This window comes from Polyergus mexicanus, unplaced genomic scaffold, assembly GCF_030449975.1.
Source record: "Polyergus mexicanus isolate NDT 795.1 unplaced genomic scaffold, iyPolMexi1.0 SCAF_21, whole genome shotgun sequence".
Lineage (NCBI taxonomy): Eukaryota > Metazoa > Arthropoda > Insecta > Hymenoptera > Formicidae > Polyergus > Polyergus mexicanus.
The window spans coordinates 1,139,592-1,156,404 of NW_027223341.1; the positions used below are offsets into that span (position 1 = coordinate 1,139,592).

The 16,813-nt window shown below is 39.3% G+C and overlaps 1 protein-coding gene across 2 annotated transcripts in view; it reads right to left on the reverse strand.

Moving 5' to 3' along the window:
• Positions 1 to 805: 805 nt before the first annotated feature.
• Positions 806 to 16,813, reverse strand: part of LOC138941963 (uncharacterized) — a 58,552-nt gene continuing 42,544 nt past the window's right edge. The window contains exons 1-5 of one of the 2 annotated variants that reach the window (XM_070311953.1): positions 2,511 to 2,614; positions 2,037 to 2,263; positions 1,818 to 1,947; positions 1,454 to 1,660; positions 806 to 1,327 (exon numbers count right to left, since the gene is read on the reverse strand). In XM_070311953.1, the coding sequence (XP_070168054.1) occupies positions 935 to 1,327; positions 1,454 to 1,660; positions 1,818 to 1,947; positions 2,037 to 2,263; positions 2,511 to 2,582 (1,029 nt within the window). In that variant the 5' untranslated portion in view covers positions 2,583 to 2,614 and the 3' untranslated portion in view covers positions 806 to 934. Of the gene's footprint in view, positions 1,328 to 1,453; positions 1,661 to 1,817; positions 1,948 to 2,036; positions 2,264 to 2,510; positions 2,615 to 16,813 lie in introns of those variants that run through there. The other variant, XM_070311952.1, reaches the window with a different exon arrangement.

Here is a 16,813-nt window from a genome sequence, read left to right on the forward strand (position 1 = left end):
CGACGGGCGCTAATTACGAGCTTCAAGATTACCTGCTTCCTAGTAACGAAGGTCTGCCTTTCAAGGGCAAGGATCGTATAATCTAGAAGAATCGTTCTCATAAACGGGTGGATTGACGGGTGATTGATGAAGGCTCACGGTGCCAAAGCACCGCCTACACGATTTTTATAATTAAAGACCGGGATACTAATAGTTATTTTACCAGCTCTGTCTCACCAACGTACAAACGAGAACTTATCAACCCTTTTGAGATAAAGGAAAATGGAATATTGAATTAAATTAATTTTATATTTTAATTAAAAATTTTAATTAATTCTCTCCAATGTGACTTTGTCGGGACGATCAAAGGTAACACTTAAATATATTAAAAAATAAACGTTTCTCACTTACAGATAATATTTCTTCTTAAACGAATGTAAAAAAATCGCATTTTCGTATATAAGACAGAAATTAGCGCGTTGAAAAATTATTTCTTTAGAATCGGCAAGAGGAATTTCTCCCCAAGATTCAACAGGATCAAAAATCAGGTTAACAATCTTTATCGCGTTCATTCCCGTATAATCGTTGCGTTTAAACGTTTAGAATATAGGATACTTTTTCGATAAGCGAAAGAAAACGAGATAATATTTCCGAGCGTATAGTCACATCTGATATATCACGTATGAGTCACCGTATATATGCTTAACGACTTTGCTTACAAACTAGTATTATATATTTATGGAAAATTTAAATGTGATAAATTTGTATAATTTATAAGAACATTAATTATATGTAGCAAAAATATTAGCTATATTAATCGGGCAATATGTTCTTTTTTTTTTTTTTTTTTTTTTAATATAAAATAAAATATTTTCAAGTCTACGATAAATCTAACTAGCAGGAGTAATTATCAAAATTTTATACATTATTCTGGCAATTTTACTGTATAACTATATTACGACTGTTTCTTAGTTATGGAGATTGGCTTTGGTATAGTACTTTTCACATGGGCGTATTTCGGATTTTTCGTTAGTTTCGGGATCGAACCTGGTGATACCTTGTTACATAATACATTTAACTTTGAAATCGAATAATCCATTTTTGTGGATCCTAATTTTTTAGGAGTTACATTGTACGCCATTCCACCAGTACTTTTACGTCTGTCCGCTAAAGTATCCTCTTTTTCCACTACATGCAATTTAGAAGGTACCAATGGTCCAGAGAAGGTTGTCAGCGATCTGCGAATTTTGGTGGGTCCTTTCTTCGTTATTGTTGATGTACGATTAAAATTAAGAAGACCGCTTGAAAGCGATTGCTGTGGTTGTTTGGTCAATTGTTGGGATGTTTGCTATATTGAATGATTTAATTATATTATATACAAATAATATTTCTTCATACATATACACATGCGTGTATGTTACAAAATATTATTCTCGCGTACACGCGCGCACGTGGCATATGTAGTAAAAGTTACCTTTTTTATGTCATCGATCTTTAGCGTAATGATTACAGCAGATTCTCGTATTTCTTCCAATGATTGCATAAAATTGTCATTTAATGAGCTAGATAATGAATTCTCGAAAACGTCTTCCTGTATATCATTATTTATTTTTTGATCTTCTTTGCAAAAAGTGTCAGATCTACCAATAGCGCAGATCATGGGATTTGATCGTGAAATAAACTACGGATAAATGACGAGTAAAGCTATAGCGATAGCAAACTAAGTAATTAAATGATCAGTCAATATCAGGTCTATATATTATAATCGGTTTTCGAATAATAATGAGCGATGAAGAAAAATTGAAGAAATAATATAATAATTCAAAATTGCATGTTACCTTCTTTTCGCTCTGCAATATATTCAAAGTATTCTCCTCTTCCTTTTTAATAGCTTTTAATGACATGTCAGAAAGAGGAAAGCCAGAATCCGTTATGGCAAACTGAGATCCATCTTCAGTCGGCTCGGATCTAAATAAATATATTATTAATATACGAAATATATATAATTATAAAACAATATAAAATAATATCTTTTTTACGCCAAGTTCCAAAACAACCTGCATGCATCCTCATTGTTTTCAATGCCGTTGATCTTCGAAGTGATTCGATCAACCGGTGAAACGTTGATTTCCTTATTCGATGTCATAAAATTTGTCACGGAGTCATCGTCATCGTCATTGTCATTCTTACTCTCCTTTACCCCAAGTGCGCGAAGCACGTGATGTACGGTAAACGTTATTTGTTCATTGGTCAAGGGCACGATAACATTTTGCGGTTTATTGTTCTGGAACATGCATATACATATAACGATAATAGATAATATTCTAAAATTTTACCACATGTATGCATTATATTTATGCCTCTCGCGTTACATATGTACGCATATATAAAACTAATTTTACAGCTTTACACATATTAATATTTTTATCTCTCCGCAAGTATCTTTTATTTTCGTTTAAAATAATATAATATATTTTGTATTCTATAATAATATATTTTTTTTCTAATCAAGCCAAATACTTTTTACATACGATTAATGGTAAATGTTTCATGTATCGCATAACTAATTGCGAGAAATCTTCAGCGAAACGTAACACACTCATTCTAGACGACAGTTCTAGATGACACAACAACAACGAAGAATTTCAAACGACTGATCGATCGACCGATTTCGCAGCGACCTTTGTGCTTGGTGTTTACAGTACAGCTGTACAGTGCCGTACCAACAAGTTCCCTTTTGTCCCTTTCGATATTTTCGATGTTAAATGTATAATATTTTAGAAAAAAAAAATCAACGATATAAAAATCTGTACATTCGCTCATATTTTTCCCAAGTTTCGATTAATCTTTCGTTATTTAACAAATAGTTGGAGAAACTTTTATCCGAATTAAAGGAAATCTAATTTTTTCTTTATTCACGATACGCATGTAATAACATTCGCATAGAAATCTAAATCGACAGACGGGCGTTTGTAGCACCATTCGGAAAGATCATAGATTCGTTAGTCCGTTATTGCGAATATATATAATAGTTGCGGAAATAATCGTTTTCTCCATAAGATTGTGTCTGCTCCCACGAGTCATTTTCGAAGAGCAGTTTCTGAATCGGCCACTCCTCCGCTCTGCCAATTATTCCCTGCCACACGTCGGGCACTGATGGAGCAGCCCGCGAGAGAAGAGGCGTAGGGACATGATAAATCTCCCCTCGGGGGAAAAACTAGCCGCCCAAAAATATATGCACGCCGGAGATGGATGGGTGGAGTGCAAGGGCGGTGCCCGGTGCACGCAGGGAGAGAGTTTCGTCTCAGTTTGTTTCTCGAAACTCCTTTTCTCCTCGTACTATCTCGGCTCCTTTTCCCCTTATCGTGGTGTCTTTTTTGTTGTAAATTTTTTGGCGATCGAACGATTAAGGGAAGGCGGCGCTCGTCAGTCAACTCGGTGGACGAATCTTCGGCAGATACGCGCGTCCGTCGCCCCACACGGGGGATCCCCGCTTTAAAAATAAAACTTTATCGCGTACGATAATTCGACAACGCGTTCGAAACTGCGCCAGCTGCTCGCTCAACACCGTGAGCGCGTGCGGCGATTCTCCAGCTGATGAGTGAAAAATGAGGATTAATCAAAGTTGTCACAATTATCGAAAGAATTATTAAGTTTATGCAAAGTATTTATTATTTTCTCTTATAAAGAAATTTCGTAAAAAGTGCAATCTCAGGCTCGTTATAAATTTCAATTAGAAAAAAAGGAATTGCGTGTGATTTTAATTAAGTAGAAATATATATGCGAGTATATGTCCCAATTTTGATGTTAAAAATAAACTTTTTAGAAAATATAATATAGATAAATAATGTGTTATACGTGTTAGAGTTGAAAACGCAGCTTGTATAAAGACGATGTTTGAATATAACCGCGCTACGGCGGCTCGGTCCTAGCAAAATATATATTCCCCTTTCTCCGTATTTCATCGTTGCCCCTGGTAACACTAATTTCGACGTGTCCTTACAAATGAAAGGCTTCGCTGCGTCTGCATCGTACCGCGCGTAGCACCTTCCCAAATATTTATCATTTCCTACCGACGCCGGATGTCCTTAAACGCCCGAGAGAATACGACACCCTGAAGGTGCAGAGCGATCTCTCCTTCGCTATCGCGGACCGCTAATGCATGTGCAGTCATTGCACAGAGTACGAGATACGCCGGCGGTCGTTTGAAGTCCGAACATGTTTGAACAGCGGTCATTGTCTTGTCTTCAGTTTCTTCGTTTTCTGCTGTTCGTCAGTGCCGCTACTGCGGCTGTGAAAGCAGCTCGTTTCAGATAAGAGAAGAGAGTTGAGAACGTCTCGCGAAAAGCATTTTTTACGACTTTAACGATAAAAGACTTCGTACATTATATGCGTATACTATATAAATCGAATCACTATACATTTAATATGCAGATTTTTCGATAGTAAATAAATAAATGGATATCTTTTATGCTACGGCAATTTTACTAATCTTATGATCAAGGGAAGAAAAAATTTCTGTTATATTATTATATTAACAAATACAATGTGAAATATCATAATCGTGTAAAAAAATGTCAAAAATTATTGAAAATAGCTTAGACGCACCACCGTAAAATCGCTTAATTCGACCGAACACAAAGCACGCCTTATTTAGTGACCTAATATTTGACTTTCGCCACATTGGACCACGAGTTCTCCACAGTTCGACTGCCGCCGTTTGTTTGCAGTCTGTCTTCGTTTCGGCTCGCGCCAGGTTGATTTAGGATTTAAGGATTTCCGCGTTTGTTATTCCAAGATCACGTGGATAAATATACTTGAGATGATTCCTCTATTTAGGCAACCGCGGGTGGGCTTGCTTCAGTTGCTCCGGTTACTGCTAGTTGCGAATTCGCGCAATTATGAATTCACCAAGCAAAATGGATGAATGAAATATAATTTTTATCCGACACGCATATACATTAAAAATAAGAATGCAAACAATATTTGTATAGCGAAGAAAAGGTCGAGTTTAATTTATCTCAGAAATAAAAAGATAGAAAATTATTTTTGTAATAGGTCTGATAATATTATTATGTTTATTATGTTTAAGAAAAAAATTAAAATCTATATTATAAACTAGATCTGAGATTAGGCTCAATTCCGACGATATAAATAGCTTGATGCGCGAACAAAGAATTCGATCCTTCTAGCTTGATGGTTTCGAGTTAGAGATACGCGGTCATGAGAAAAAAAGAGGACTCGCGGAAGTTCATCGAGAGAACCGGTGGTATCCTCTGTTTGGATAGTCTTTAACTGACCATTACACCTGAATGGGCCGCCTCAAAATGGAAAAGGGCAGCCTGGTCCTTGATCCGACCGGCCTACTTCCTGTGAAACCCGAATGAGTAGATCCTGGGGACCAACGGTCAATGGTAATAATGACGAATGTTCTCTCCCGTGATCCTCCCGACGAGACGTGCGCCGTTTCTGCGCTTCTCTCTCTCTCTGATTGGTCTTACCTGATCTCCTTTTAAGCCTATTCGTTTTGTCTGTGATTCTCCGAGAACACTCGAAGAATCAACAAGCGGAGCGAGAATCTCGGATCGCGTGCTTGTAAGAAATCGCGGTCTAGATTCTGACCGCGAGACGCGATCGACTTTTTGATCTTCCAGGAACAAACCTATGTTGTTCCTGTGTTACGAAGGATAGTCGCGTCACAGAAACCTGGCTATGACGTATAATAGCATTACATATGGCTGATGCATTCGGCCACACGCATTTATCTATTATTTTTATATGATACCGAGAGGGTCTTTCTATTGAAAACTCCACAATGGGAATATCGCTGACCCGAAAAAAGGACGCAAAACAGGACACTTAAGCGCTTTTTGTACATACAACCGGTCACGTTTTCGAACGAGAACTGCAATTTCGAATGATGAGCATCCGTTATGGCGTGTAGATTGTCGTTATTATCGCTTACGACCGAAGATGCAATGTATCGAGAGCAAGTGATCTTTGAAACCACAAACCACACTCGGCTTGTAAATATTAGAGTGTCCAACATCAGCTGCAGTTCTAAATGTGCAAAGGGATAAAAAATATTAACGTCAATTTTGCTTAAATTGTATAAGCATACATTTTTTTTTTATTTATATCTAAAAAAATTTTTAAAGGCATACATGTAGAGAGTAAATATACATATGTTTTTATACAGGGTGAATTACATTTATATCGAGACACCTAAAAAATAAAGCAAGATAGAAAGAAATGTTTTACAACAAAAGTTGTTCGGTTCTAAGGGAGTCATAAGATGATGTCGTTGGTTTGGGTGGAGGCGCTTGGGAGATTTCAATATCAATCTTCTTTTTCTAAACGAAAACACCCCAATTTTTTTACACAAATCGATCCCTTGAAATATTCCGCATAAAAAGTTACAGGGATATGATGGCCAAAAGTTTAATAATTTACGAGATATTTTCTACTTTATTTTATTACTTTACTTCGACATAATTTTACATAAACTATAAAATGTCTCGTAAAATTATTTATTTTGCAATAATGTTACCTTAATATTTTAAGATCAAAGAATGAGAGACATCAATTGGTATGAAGAAAATAAAACAAGATTGACATTGAAATCTTCGAAGCGCCTCCCATCCAAGATCAAACTAATGGCACCATCTTACGACCCCCTTAGAACCGAACAACTTTTGTCCGAAACATTTCCTTCTATCTTGCTTTATTTTTTAGATATTTAGGTGTCTCAATATAAATGCCCCACCCTGTATATACCAAGGGTAACATTGTTAGTATGACGAAAGTTTTTTGCACTCATTATATCAGACAAAATAATAATGCCGGATTAAATTCAAGGGGAACGATAGTTTTCGCAAATCTGCTCGCAGGTACGAAACATTGCTACGTATCCCTCGTCGCGATCGATTTCTATCAATTGCCATCCATCACTTTCGGCAGCAAGCTGCAATCCGATGTATCGCCTCTGCTCTGCTTTCGTCGTCCGGGAAGTTGGTCGGTGAGCCTTAAAGGAGACAGTTCGTGACATAACACGTTTCGTGAAGGGCGCGCATTCAGGGCGCGACGAAAACGCGAAGGCTGCATTCGGATAAAAGTAGCACCTTTACCGTCCTCGTATACGAATCCCCGTCCCTTTTTCCGCGAATACGTCGGCGAATACTGACCTGCTCCTCTTGTACAACACCGCCCGGGCATTGTCACCCCCCCCCCTCCCACCCTTCCCTTTTCATTCGCTCGAGGGTTGCTACCAAGGAATTGTGCTAACACGAAGAAACTCGCAACGTGGTGGGGATGGGAGTCGTGTGGCCGCACGCGTGTTTACTTAGGATCATCCTCAATGGCCACTGGGATAATTCCCGGATTCCCAAATCCCCGCGGCGGGCCCGATACGGATTAGAGGCTGTGCGTAAATCGCCGGGAAAAACGTGCACAGGACAAGGAAAGCGTGGCTTTGAATACAACGAGAATTTTTCCAGATCCGTTGTCTGTAAAGTGCAACAATATTCGCAAACGCGACATACATACGCATACATACATACAGAGGACATGACATCGAGCGGATCGTTTGTCGTCACGCGTCACGATTTTCGTAATTAAGTGTAAGATTTGAGCTAATCGACTTCCGCCAATAAATCAGCTGTATCGAGCCAAGCCAAGCCGGTAACCCGATAACCGTACCGCCCTGCGCAGTTCCTGTTTGTTGTCGATCCCGTTGGCTCGGTGTCCTCTTACAATCTCCACTTGCCGTCCAGAAGTTTGCCGGTTAGTTGGAAACGAGTCTCTTCCACCGCTGTGGAAAGTCCCGCTTGTGTAGTTTCTCCCGTTTCGCTCGGAAAGTGCGCCAACTGTCGCCAGAAAAGAAACACTGTCCAGACTCATCATCACCGGCGGTGGTTCATTAAAAATGTTGGAGCAGCACTTGCGGCTTGGTCCACCTGATTTCCTGTCGCACTCCGATCGATGGGTCAACATCGCACGACGAACGCGTCGTCGAGACGATTACGAGACTTACGTTCGCGCTGAAAGATATTGACTTGGCAATAATACTTACCGTCCGCAATTTGCATATCTCGACAACGTTTCTATATATTAAAAAATAGATTTATCACGGAATTTATTAAGAAAATATAGTATATAAGATTTTCCGTTGCAGTATAAATTGCCATTAGATCATAGTCACAATTGCCTAATTGAACGTATTGTAATTAAAATGCCTCATTTGGCGTGTACACAGCCAATTTCGAAGTAAATCGTGATACGATAAAATCCTTTTCATTCCGAATGATTTGCTCGAATACGGGCGCATGCCATCTCTACATAAATGCGCAATGCTCGTATCTTTTACGAGACATTGCGCGCCGTTCCCGTTTATAGCAAATCGAGCAATAAAATGGAATCGCCCTTGTATCTCGGTATATCGCACGAATATGTGCGTGGAAATTGCCATTGTCTAAATTGAATCGTAATTATATACATTTTAACATAATCAGAAATTTTACATTGATATTTCATATGCTCGAAATTATTTTTAGAAAATGTACAAATTACGCTGAGGCTGAAAAAAAGGATAATGATGAATTGAAAAATTTAATCGCATTAAATTTAAAAAATGTCGATCACGCAAAAGTACGATATAATTTAATAATATATTTAAAAGCCTATATAAAAGATTATTTAATTGATTATATTATTATCTCGATGTCATTAGAATATTAAATTACATCTGACGTAGAAGATATTTATCGTTAAAAAAATTACACGCATGCTTTCAGCGAGCGATAAGAAAACAATATAATAATATAAAAATTTATATATATATAATTTAAATTTACAAGGAAACGCGACCTTTAAACCAAACGATTTTGTCGTCTCGTTCGCATTGTAAGCTCGATTGTGCTTGAGGCAGTGTCGCAATTATCGTCCGTTCGCACTCTGTTATCGCGCGCATAATTTTGGAAAACAATGTCGTAGACTGCACTGCACGCGCTCGTTTCGTTCCATTCTCGCCGCACGTGTTCGCCACGACCAAAGTCTCGTGTGTCTTCCTTCCAGAAAATAATATGTCCATTTAACTTCTTACGGTCCACGGTGTCCCGTATCCAAGCTGGAAGGGAAGTGGGTGTCAGGGGGTGTGCCCGACTCTCTGGGAGAGCGCGATCTTGGAGAAAAGCGTAATAAAAACTCTCTCAATGGAGAAGAAGGGAGAGAGAGAGAGAGAGAGAGAGAGAGAGAGAGAAAGAGGGGAGAGCACAAACCACGCGCGAAGGGTAGAAAAACGTTTCGCTTATTTTCGAATCGCCCGCGACGATTCGTGGGCGTGAATGGGCGTGAAATTCTTCGGCGAAATACGTGCTATACATTCTATGAAGCGCCGAGTTTATTTACGTAAATACCATAGAAATTCGCAGAAAGCAGAGCAGAAACGTGTTGCGAGAGTAAAAATTTATCCTCCAGTTCGACTTAAAACAAAGCGATTTACATAACGATCTTAGAGATATTTATCGTCTTTTGTATACGGTCGGCGCGATATACAATATTTTCCGAAATTTTTGACACGTTCGCGTTACACGAAAATACACGGCTTCGAGTATCTGGTAATCGTACACTCTACGCATGATGTACACTTTTACGCATCGGACTGAAAGAGAGAAGAAAAAAAAAAAAATCGTACCGGGCAAAAGGACACGGTCTCCGCGTTTCACGTGGCTTAACTGCTAAGGGTAGTTAGACGAGTCGAGAATGCATTCAAGGTCCGGAAGTGGGCGGAACTGCAGCCTGCGCTTCGGCATTGTACACAAGGACTCGATTTTTCCTCGCTCATCGGTCGTTCCATATTATACAGAGGACAGAAAGGAGAAAGCGAGAGAGAAGGAGAGAGCTCGACGAAGCGCCGAAAGCAGCAAAAGGACATCCGATATCTATAATGCCGCAATAACAAGCGCCGCGTTATCCTCGAAAAATTCGACAGCTCCTTCTGCGAATCGGACAGATGGAAGAAAATCTCTCTGCGGAATATCTTATGCGAGGAACGTTATCACGATAATAATATCAACGTCATCTCGTGCAATCTTTCAGTTTAATAGTAATTTAATTTTCTTTGAATCGATAAAAATTAATTGCATTTTTGTATATAAATTGATTCGGGAAGACGACGGTCCGTTAAATCAAAATTTTCTACTCAAAGTGGTGCCTGTTAATCGGGTTTCCTTGCTTATTACGACAAAATGCATAACTTAGTTTATCGAATAGTCAATGAAAGGCGTCGGGGTAATTGCGATACGCGAAAACCAATTTCTCCTTCGGGTACGGGTAAGCTACCGTGTTACCGAGTGGTAGAAAAAAATATTGCAAACAACCTTGATGTTATATTCAACCTCCGTAAAAAGCCAATTTGGGATACAATAGACGTCTGCCGAGGGAAGGCAGATCATCTGCCGTTCGATATACGCGCGGAGGAGGTTCTCTATCTGCAAGGAGCGCGATCGGGGCTTGATTAAAAATGAAATTGCGCCAGCGCGATTTCAAGGTGGAAGATTAGACCGTGCTTCTTATTTGATTTGCAATTCGATATTTTTTTTTAGCTTCTTTTTAAGATTCAAACACGACGGATGCGGCCTCGAACCGATGATTTCGTAGAACTATGACGATCTTGTGGTTTGACTGCGCGGCATCTCGAAATGGCTTCGGCAATAATGATTTCGAATCTCCAATATAATATAATAGGCAGTCGACACTTTGCGTTTTTATCCTGCAATTAAATATAATTTGAAAAATTTAATTATATTGTATATAATGAAGGAAATGTCGCGTTATAAAAATAAATTAATATTTTGCAGGAAGAAAAAAGAGATAGTTAATATCTGTAATGTAGAAAAATGTATGTAAAGAGAGAATGTGTCCTTTGACAAACGCGTATATTGTGACACAAGTATTGTCGCGATGACAAAATAAGGCCGGCCACACTCATTTTTGATGCCCGATTGGCAACGAGCCAGATAATCTACGAAGCTCATTTCGAACCCGTTTCTTTACGCCGTTGCTCTAGTGAATTGGTTTCCCGCTGGGTGCCCCATCGCCGGAATCCTCGCGGCGATTTAGAACCGACATTCGCAGAAAGGATTTGCTCTAATTCGCGCACGGAGTCTTCCCGAGTGCGTCGTTGTCGGTTGCCGGGATAATGCCAGAGAAGTCCGGTTGGAGATAAGTCTATCGTTTTAACAACGGCTCGAATTCTTTCATGTGCCTTTCACCTTGTAGCCGGATTCGCCGGAACCAGATCATTCTCATCCGATCCTCGACTGAATAAGATTTGGCGCAAACTGATATCTCGAGAAACCTCCAAAAAATATATTATTTTAAGATGTATAAATTTTTTTATATTCGACGATTAAAAAGAATATACATATATATATATATATATTTAATTTTGATAAATATACATTTTTAAGAAAAAAAAATGCTATCGCAATTTTTGTATATTAATTAGCCAGCTAACGAATAAAAAAAATGTTATTCTCGATAAATATCGAAAAAAATTATTTTTTGCTTGTCGCGGATATCAAAAATCAGCGAGATCGTTCGGTTCTGCGGTAACACAAATTCGGAAAACTATAATTACTGCAGCGCCTTCAAAGACTAATTACTCAGAGCACACACGCCTTCCCGAAGGCGTTCGCGGTCGTCACCTACGGTGCCAGCTTGCCATTAGACATGATGATTAGAAGGCGCTTTTCTCCAATTAGTTTATTTCCAGTTGACCAGTTGGCCTGTCATTAAGAACTCTAGCAGAATTAGCGGCTGCAACGCGTGTCGAATCCATCGAAGGCATCGGTGCACCGATTCCGCGTCCCTTTTTCGGCAAAGGGGTGGAGTTGTGGCAAAGTTTCGACGAGATTAGCCGGAATGACTGGACTGCGTGACTCGGACGCCATATGTCCCCTATGAAATCTTAACGGCAAGGTGTTTGCAGGCCGAAAATAATTAACGGAATCAGGCGTGAAGTCGTCATAGAGTAAGGATAGCAAGGGGTGCGGTCCCAATTTGCGAAATGGACTTTCAATCTCGCCGACTTAGGTTGCTGCAGGAGATTTTCGGATTCTTTCTCTCGTTGTCCAGATGTCGCGGTCGAAACCGAAAGTATAACCAATACGGCGGCTTTTCTTCTTCTACTAACAAGCTAGCGATGAAAAAATTTTAATTACAATTAATTGTAAAAATATAATAACAATGAGAAAAGTTTATTAAAAAATTGGAAATCAAAATAAATGAAAAGAAATAGAAATGTCTGATAAATACGAAATAAAATTTATATAAGATTTTAGAGAAGTAGAAAAGACTCGGAAATCAATCTCTGCTTCCGCCAATTCTGATTATCTATAATAGAATTTTGAATCTTACAACATCTGGACGCGAGAGTCGAAAGGAAATAATAGTTCGAGAAATACAAAGAAACTGGAAAAGAAACCGTTGAACGGCGAATTGATTGCGAACCATTCTTTCGATGCCACCAACAGCGCTAATCTGCTCATTACACCTTTGACATCACACAATCCAACGTAACATCCTTATCTTCTGCTTCCGCCATTGCCGAGCAATCCCATTCATTTAGCCAAGTCCTTGGAAGTCATCGCGACGATCGTGAAATCTCGATGCCCGCCGCCGGGCTCGCCCCTTCGGCAGCGCGGGCTTCCGGTTCGCGCCAGATAATGATAGGTCTCGAATCTGAAAACCGTGGTTCCGAACGGAGAAAAGACCCTCCGAACTTCTATTATGCCACTATTTCACCGCGAAAAATTTGACCTGCGAACATGAAGTAGATCGGGGGCAAATTACGTGCCCCCGCAGGGATACATGCACCTGCTTCTCCCACAAGAAAAGAGGATGCTCCCGTGGATTCCACGTTTCTTTATTCGTGAGAGGGAGATTACTCGAGTGTTCATCAATGGCTCGATGCATCTAGCAAAGTAGGACACACGCACATTTCCTCTTAAATATATACATATATATATGTATATATTAGAAAATATATAATATTTTTCTAGCCATTTTTTTTCTAGTATATTATTAATAATTTGCAAAACAAAATATGAATTAAAGTAATATTTTATTAATTTATGGAAAAATTATTATGATTACTTATAATACACACACACACACACACACACATATCATATTTTTTTTTAAATAGCATCATCTTTGCCAGAACATTTATGTACAATTGACCGATGCGCCTAAAAATCGTTTCGCTCGTTTTTATTAGATCCTTTGAAAAAGCCAGGTTTTATTGCCGAAAATCGATGATTTGTTCCCGACGAGCACAGCGGGGCGGCAAACGGTCTCGAGGCGAGCGAATCTCATGTCGGTCGACGATTTACACACGCCCACGTAACGAATCTATTAATTATTTATGGACTTGCAAAATTTATTTGCAGCACGCCGCGGGGAACCGCGCTGCCCTATGCCCTCGAGGCCCTCCTTTCAGTATACGCGCTTAACATAATGGCGATTTCTACGTGCTCTTATAAGCTCCAGAAGGCATTTTTCGCCTCCATCGTGCGTTATACTCTTCTTAAAGCAGGATACGCGTCACGTTAAAATGGCAAGTCGGTTTCATAAATAATTTTTCGTCGCGTATCTTATCCTCGTGTTATACGGAGACGATATGAATTTAAACGTATAATTCTAATTCTCGATATTTTTATTATAAAAGAAAAATGCGTCTTCTTTTTTAAACGTAATTTTTAAGCATACGAAGAAAAATGTAGTCGTTGAGAATACGAAGAATAAAGCAATTAAGTCGGTAACGAAAGAACGATGAAAGGAGATAGTATTTAAAAGTAATTCTTACTCGGGAAGCCAACACCGCAAACAGCAGCGAATTCTTCAAGAGAGATTTCGGCACGACAAACGATCACACGCCCATTTGACGAAAAAGTCCGCTCGTCGAGTGCAGCGGCAGCGAAACATAAGATGCACTTTTTCTTGCCAGCGCGATGCTCCACCTTGGCATTTATGGTGCGACACGCCAATTGCCGCGGCAGATGTCTGACGTGGCGGCGACATTCCGTCTCAGTATGTGACAATTTGACGTCTACGGAATTTCGAAATTACTTAGTTAGAGAGCAGCACCGTTACAGGAATTTATCGCAACGCATACCATTATCAATGTCATAATGTGCACAGTTCAGAAATCCAAGTAATATGGAGGATGTTGCGCATCTTCAATTTTGCAGATAAAACGCTAGCAAAAATATATTTAATGTATAGTAAAGTCGGATAAAACTTTGGATATAGAAAATTATAAATCCTTCGCTTCGCTTGACAGCATAAGAATATACCAGGTATATAAATATGAAACCGGAATTTTTATATAGAAAATACACGTTTATTGTATGAAAATGATACAAAATATTTTATTCAAAGTATTGCCCATTGCTAGCTATACATTTTTCCCATCTCTCTGACAATTTGTGGATGCCACGCCAAAAAAACTGTTGCTCCTTTCAGGCAAACCAGTCATCGAGCCATTTTCGTACATTTTCGTAAGAAGTGAAGCGCTGCTCGGCAAGTACGTGTCCCATCGATGCAAATAAGTAGTAATCGGATGGAGCCAAGTCTGGTGAGTAAGCCGCATGCGAAAGTATTTCCCAACTAAACGCCTCAATCGTTTCCTTGATCGGTTTTGCTGTGCGCGATGGTGCATTATCATGAAGCAAAATCACTTTGTGTTGCCTTTTTTGATATTCTGGTCGTTTTTCACGCAAAGCTTGATTCAAATCGAGTTGTTGTTGCGTTTGAGCGTCATCCTCATCCAACAATGTTTGCAATTCGCTGTCTTCAAACTTTTTCGGTGGTCTTGCACGTTCTTCGTTTCTCACGTCAAAATCGCCACTTTTGAATTTTTTAAACCACTCGAAGCACTGTGATTTTCCAAGAGCATGCTCACCGTAAGCTTCGACAAGCATTCGATGCGATTCTGCAGCAGTTTTCTTCAAATGGTAACAGAAAATCAAGGCTGTCCGCAAATCGTAGTTTCCAGGCACAAAATTCGACATGTTCAACGCTATTAAAAACTATGCTGTTGTATGAAACTTGTATCGTTGCGAGTTGAAAATCTTTATCAGATGTCAAAAGAAGAAAATGGCGCCAATGACGCGGTTTGACGGTAACTACATTGACAGCTAGGGCCAGCTATGGGCAAATTCCGGTTTTATATTTATATACCTGATATTCCCGGCTGGATCTAAAGAATCGCATATTAATATTCTTTCGAGGAAATCCTTCCGCAAGCTATAATTAATTAAACATTAACGAATACGCAATAATTTATCTCTGACGTCTTCCATAAAAATGTCGGCGTAACCTCGCAACAGCGAAATTTCTTGGAAAACGTGGTTGACCGTCGACGCTAAGATCACCATGCTTCTTCCCGCCACGACAAAAAATCACTTCTAATCTTTTTATAAACCCTCATTCGATGGCTTGTCATTACATGTATATCAATCGATTATATTAATGTTCAAAAAAATTTTTCATCATCCACTTGACTATATAAAAATAACCAAATAATTAAAAAAAATCATCAAACAAGAGTATCATTAAACAAAAGATATAGGTTTGCAAGATTAGCCGTATGACTTGTCACGCAAAACCACGAATCGGTTCCAGAAACGGCTATGCATTTGCATAATAACTAAATGGCGCGTCGTACCTTGTTTGTCGGCACGCGTACATCTACGTGTTTCAATTACGGAATAATTGTATCTGTCCAGCGCTGCGAGGAGCGTTAGTTAGTTCTCGAACGACGTCCCAAAGTGTTGCCCTTGATGAGTCTCCAGCCGAACGGAGTGAAGGCAAACAGTTCAGACCCGTCGAAAGGCAACCGGTCAGACTTCGAGGTACTTCGGGCCTTTTCCGACTATCCGACAAGGCTCGCGCGATCGAATCGCATTTTTAAAATACATCATACCGTTCGAATTCGATATTAGTACTTTAAAGGAAGAAGGAACTTATTAATCTTCCATAAATATTCGCAAATTGTAGTTCTAACAAATCATTACATAACAGATCCCGGAAAAATATTATTCTAGTTTTTCTAATAATGATAAAACTGTCGTATAATCAATGTCTGATAGATACTCTTATCACTCGAGGCTGTTATCGAAAAATATTCGTTTTTACACCATTTCATTTCTTACTAAAATACTTTCCGTATCGTGGCTGCACGAGGTATCGAATATGGTCAGACTTGAGCGTTCGTTAGAGATACGATGGTCATGATAGAAAAAAAAGTTTCTATCTTACGCTCTTATCTCCCGCCTCGGGACAACGCGACTCGAGGAAACGTAAAACGAACCAACTAAGGGAGGATGAGGGGAAAAGTTGGAATTAGGTTGGATCGCGCGCGCAGGTGCCGTCATGCAGGTCAGGATCAGATTAACCCCGACTAGCTTACCCCTCAGCGTGGGAGTGCTGGCAGCTCCGGGTAATAATAGGATAACCGCGACTAGTAAAATATACGAGGGGCGAGGTGCGTTACTCCAGATAGATCTCACTTTGTTACAAACATGGTTTCATCGAGCTGTTGAATTATCTTCATGTACCTAACGAGATCCTTCGTACCTCTTAACCGATCCGTTTACACCCTCTTCGAATTCGGTTTCGTTGGAAAAGCGATGATTCCAGTATCTAATTGGTATTTATATTTTTCCATCGAACCTCTACAAATCTTCTTCAAACGCTACTAAAGCGTAATTTCAAATTCGCTTAACTCCACCGATAATGTTATATTTAGTACATATTGTTTGCTCAAACC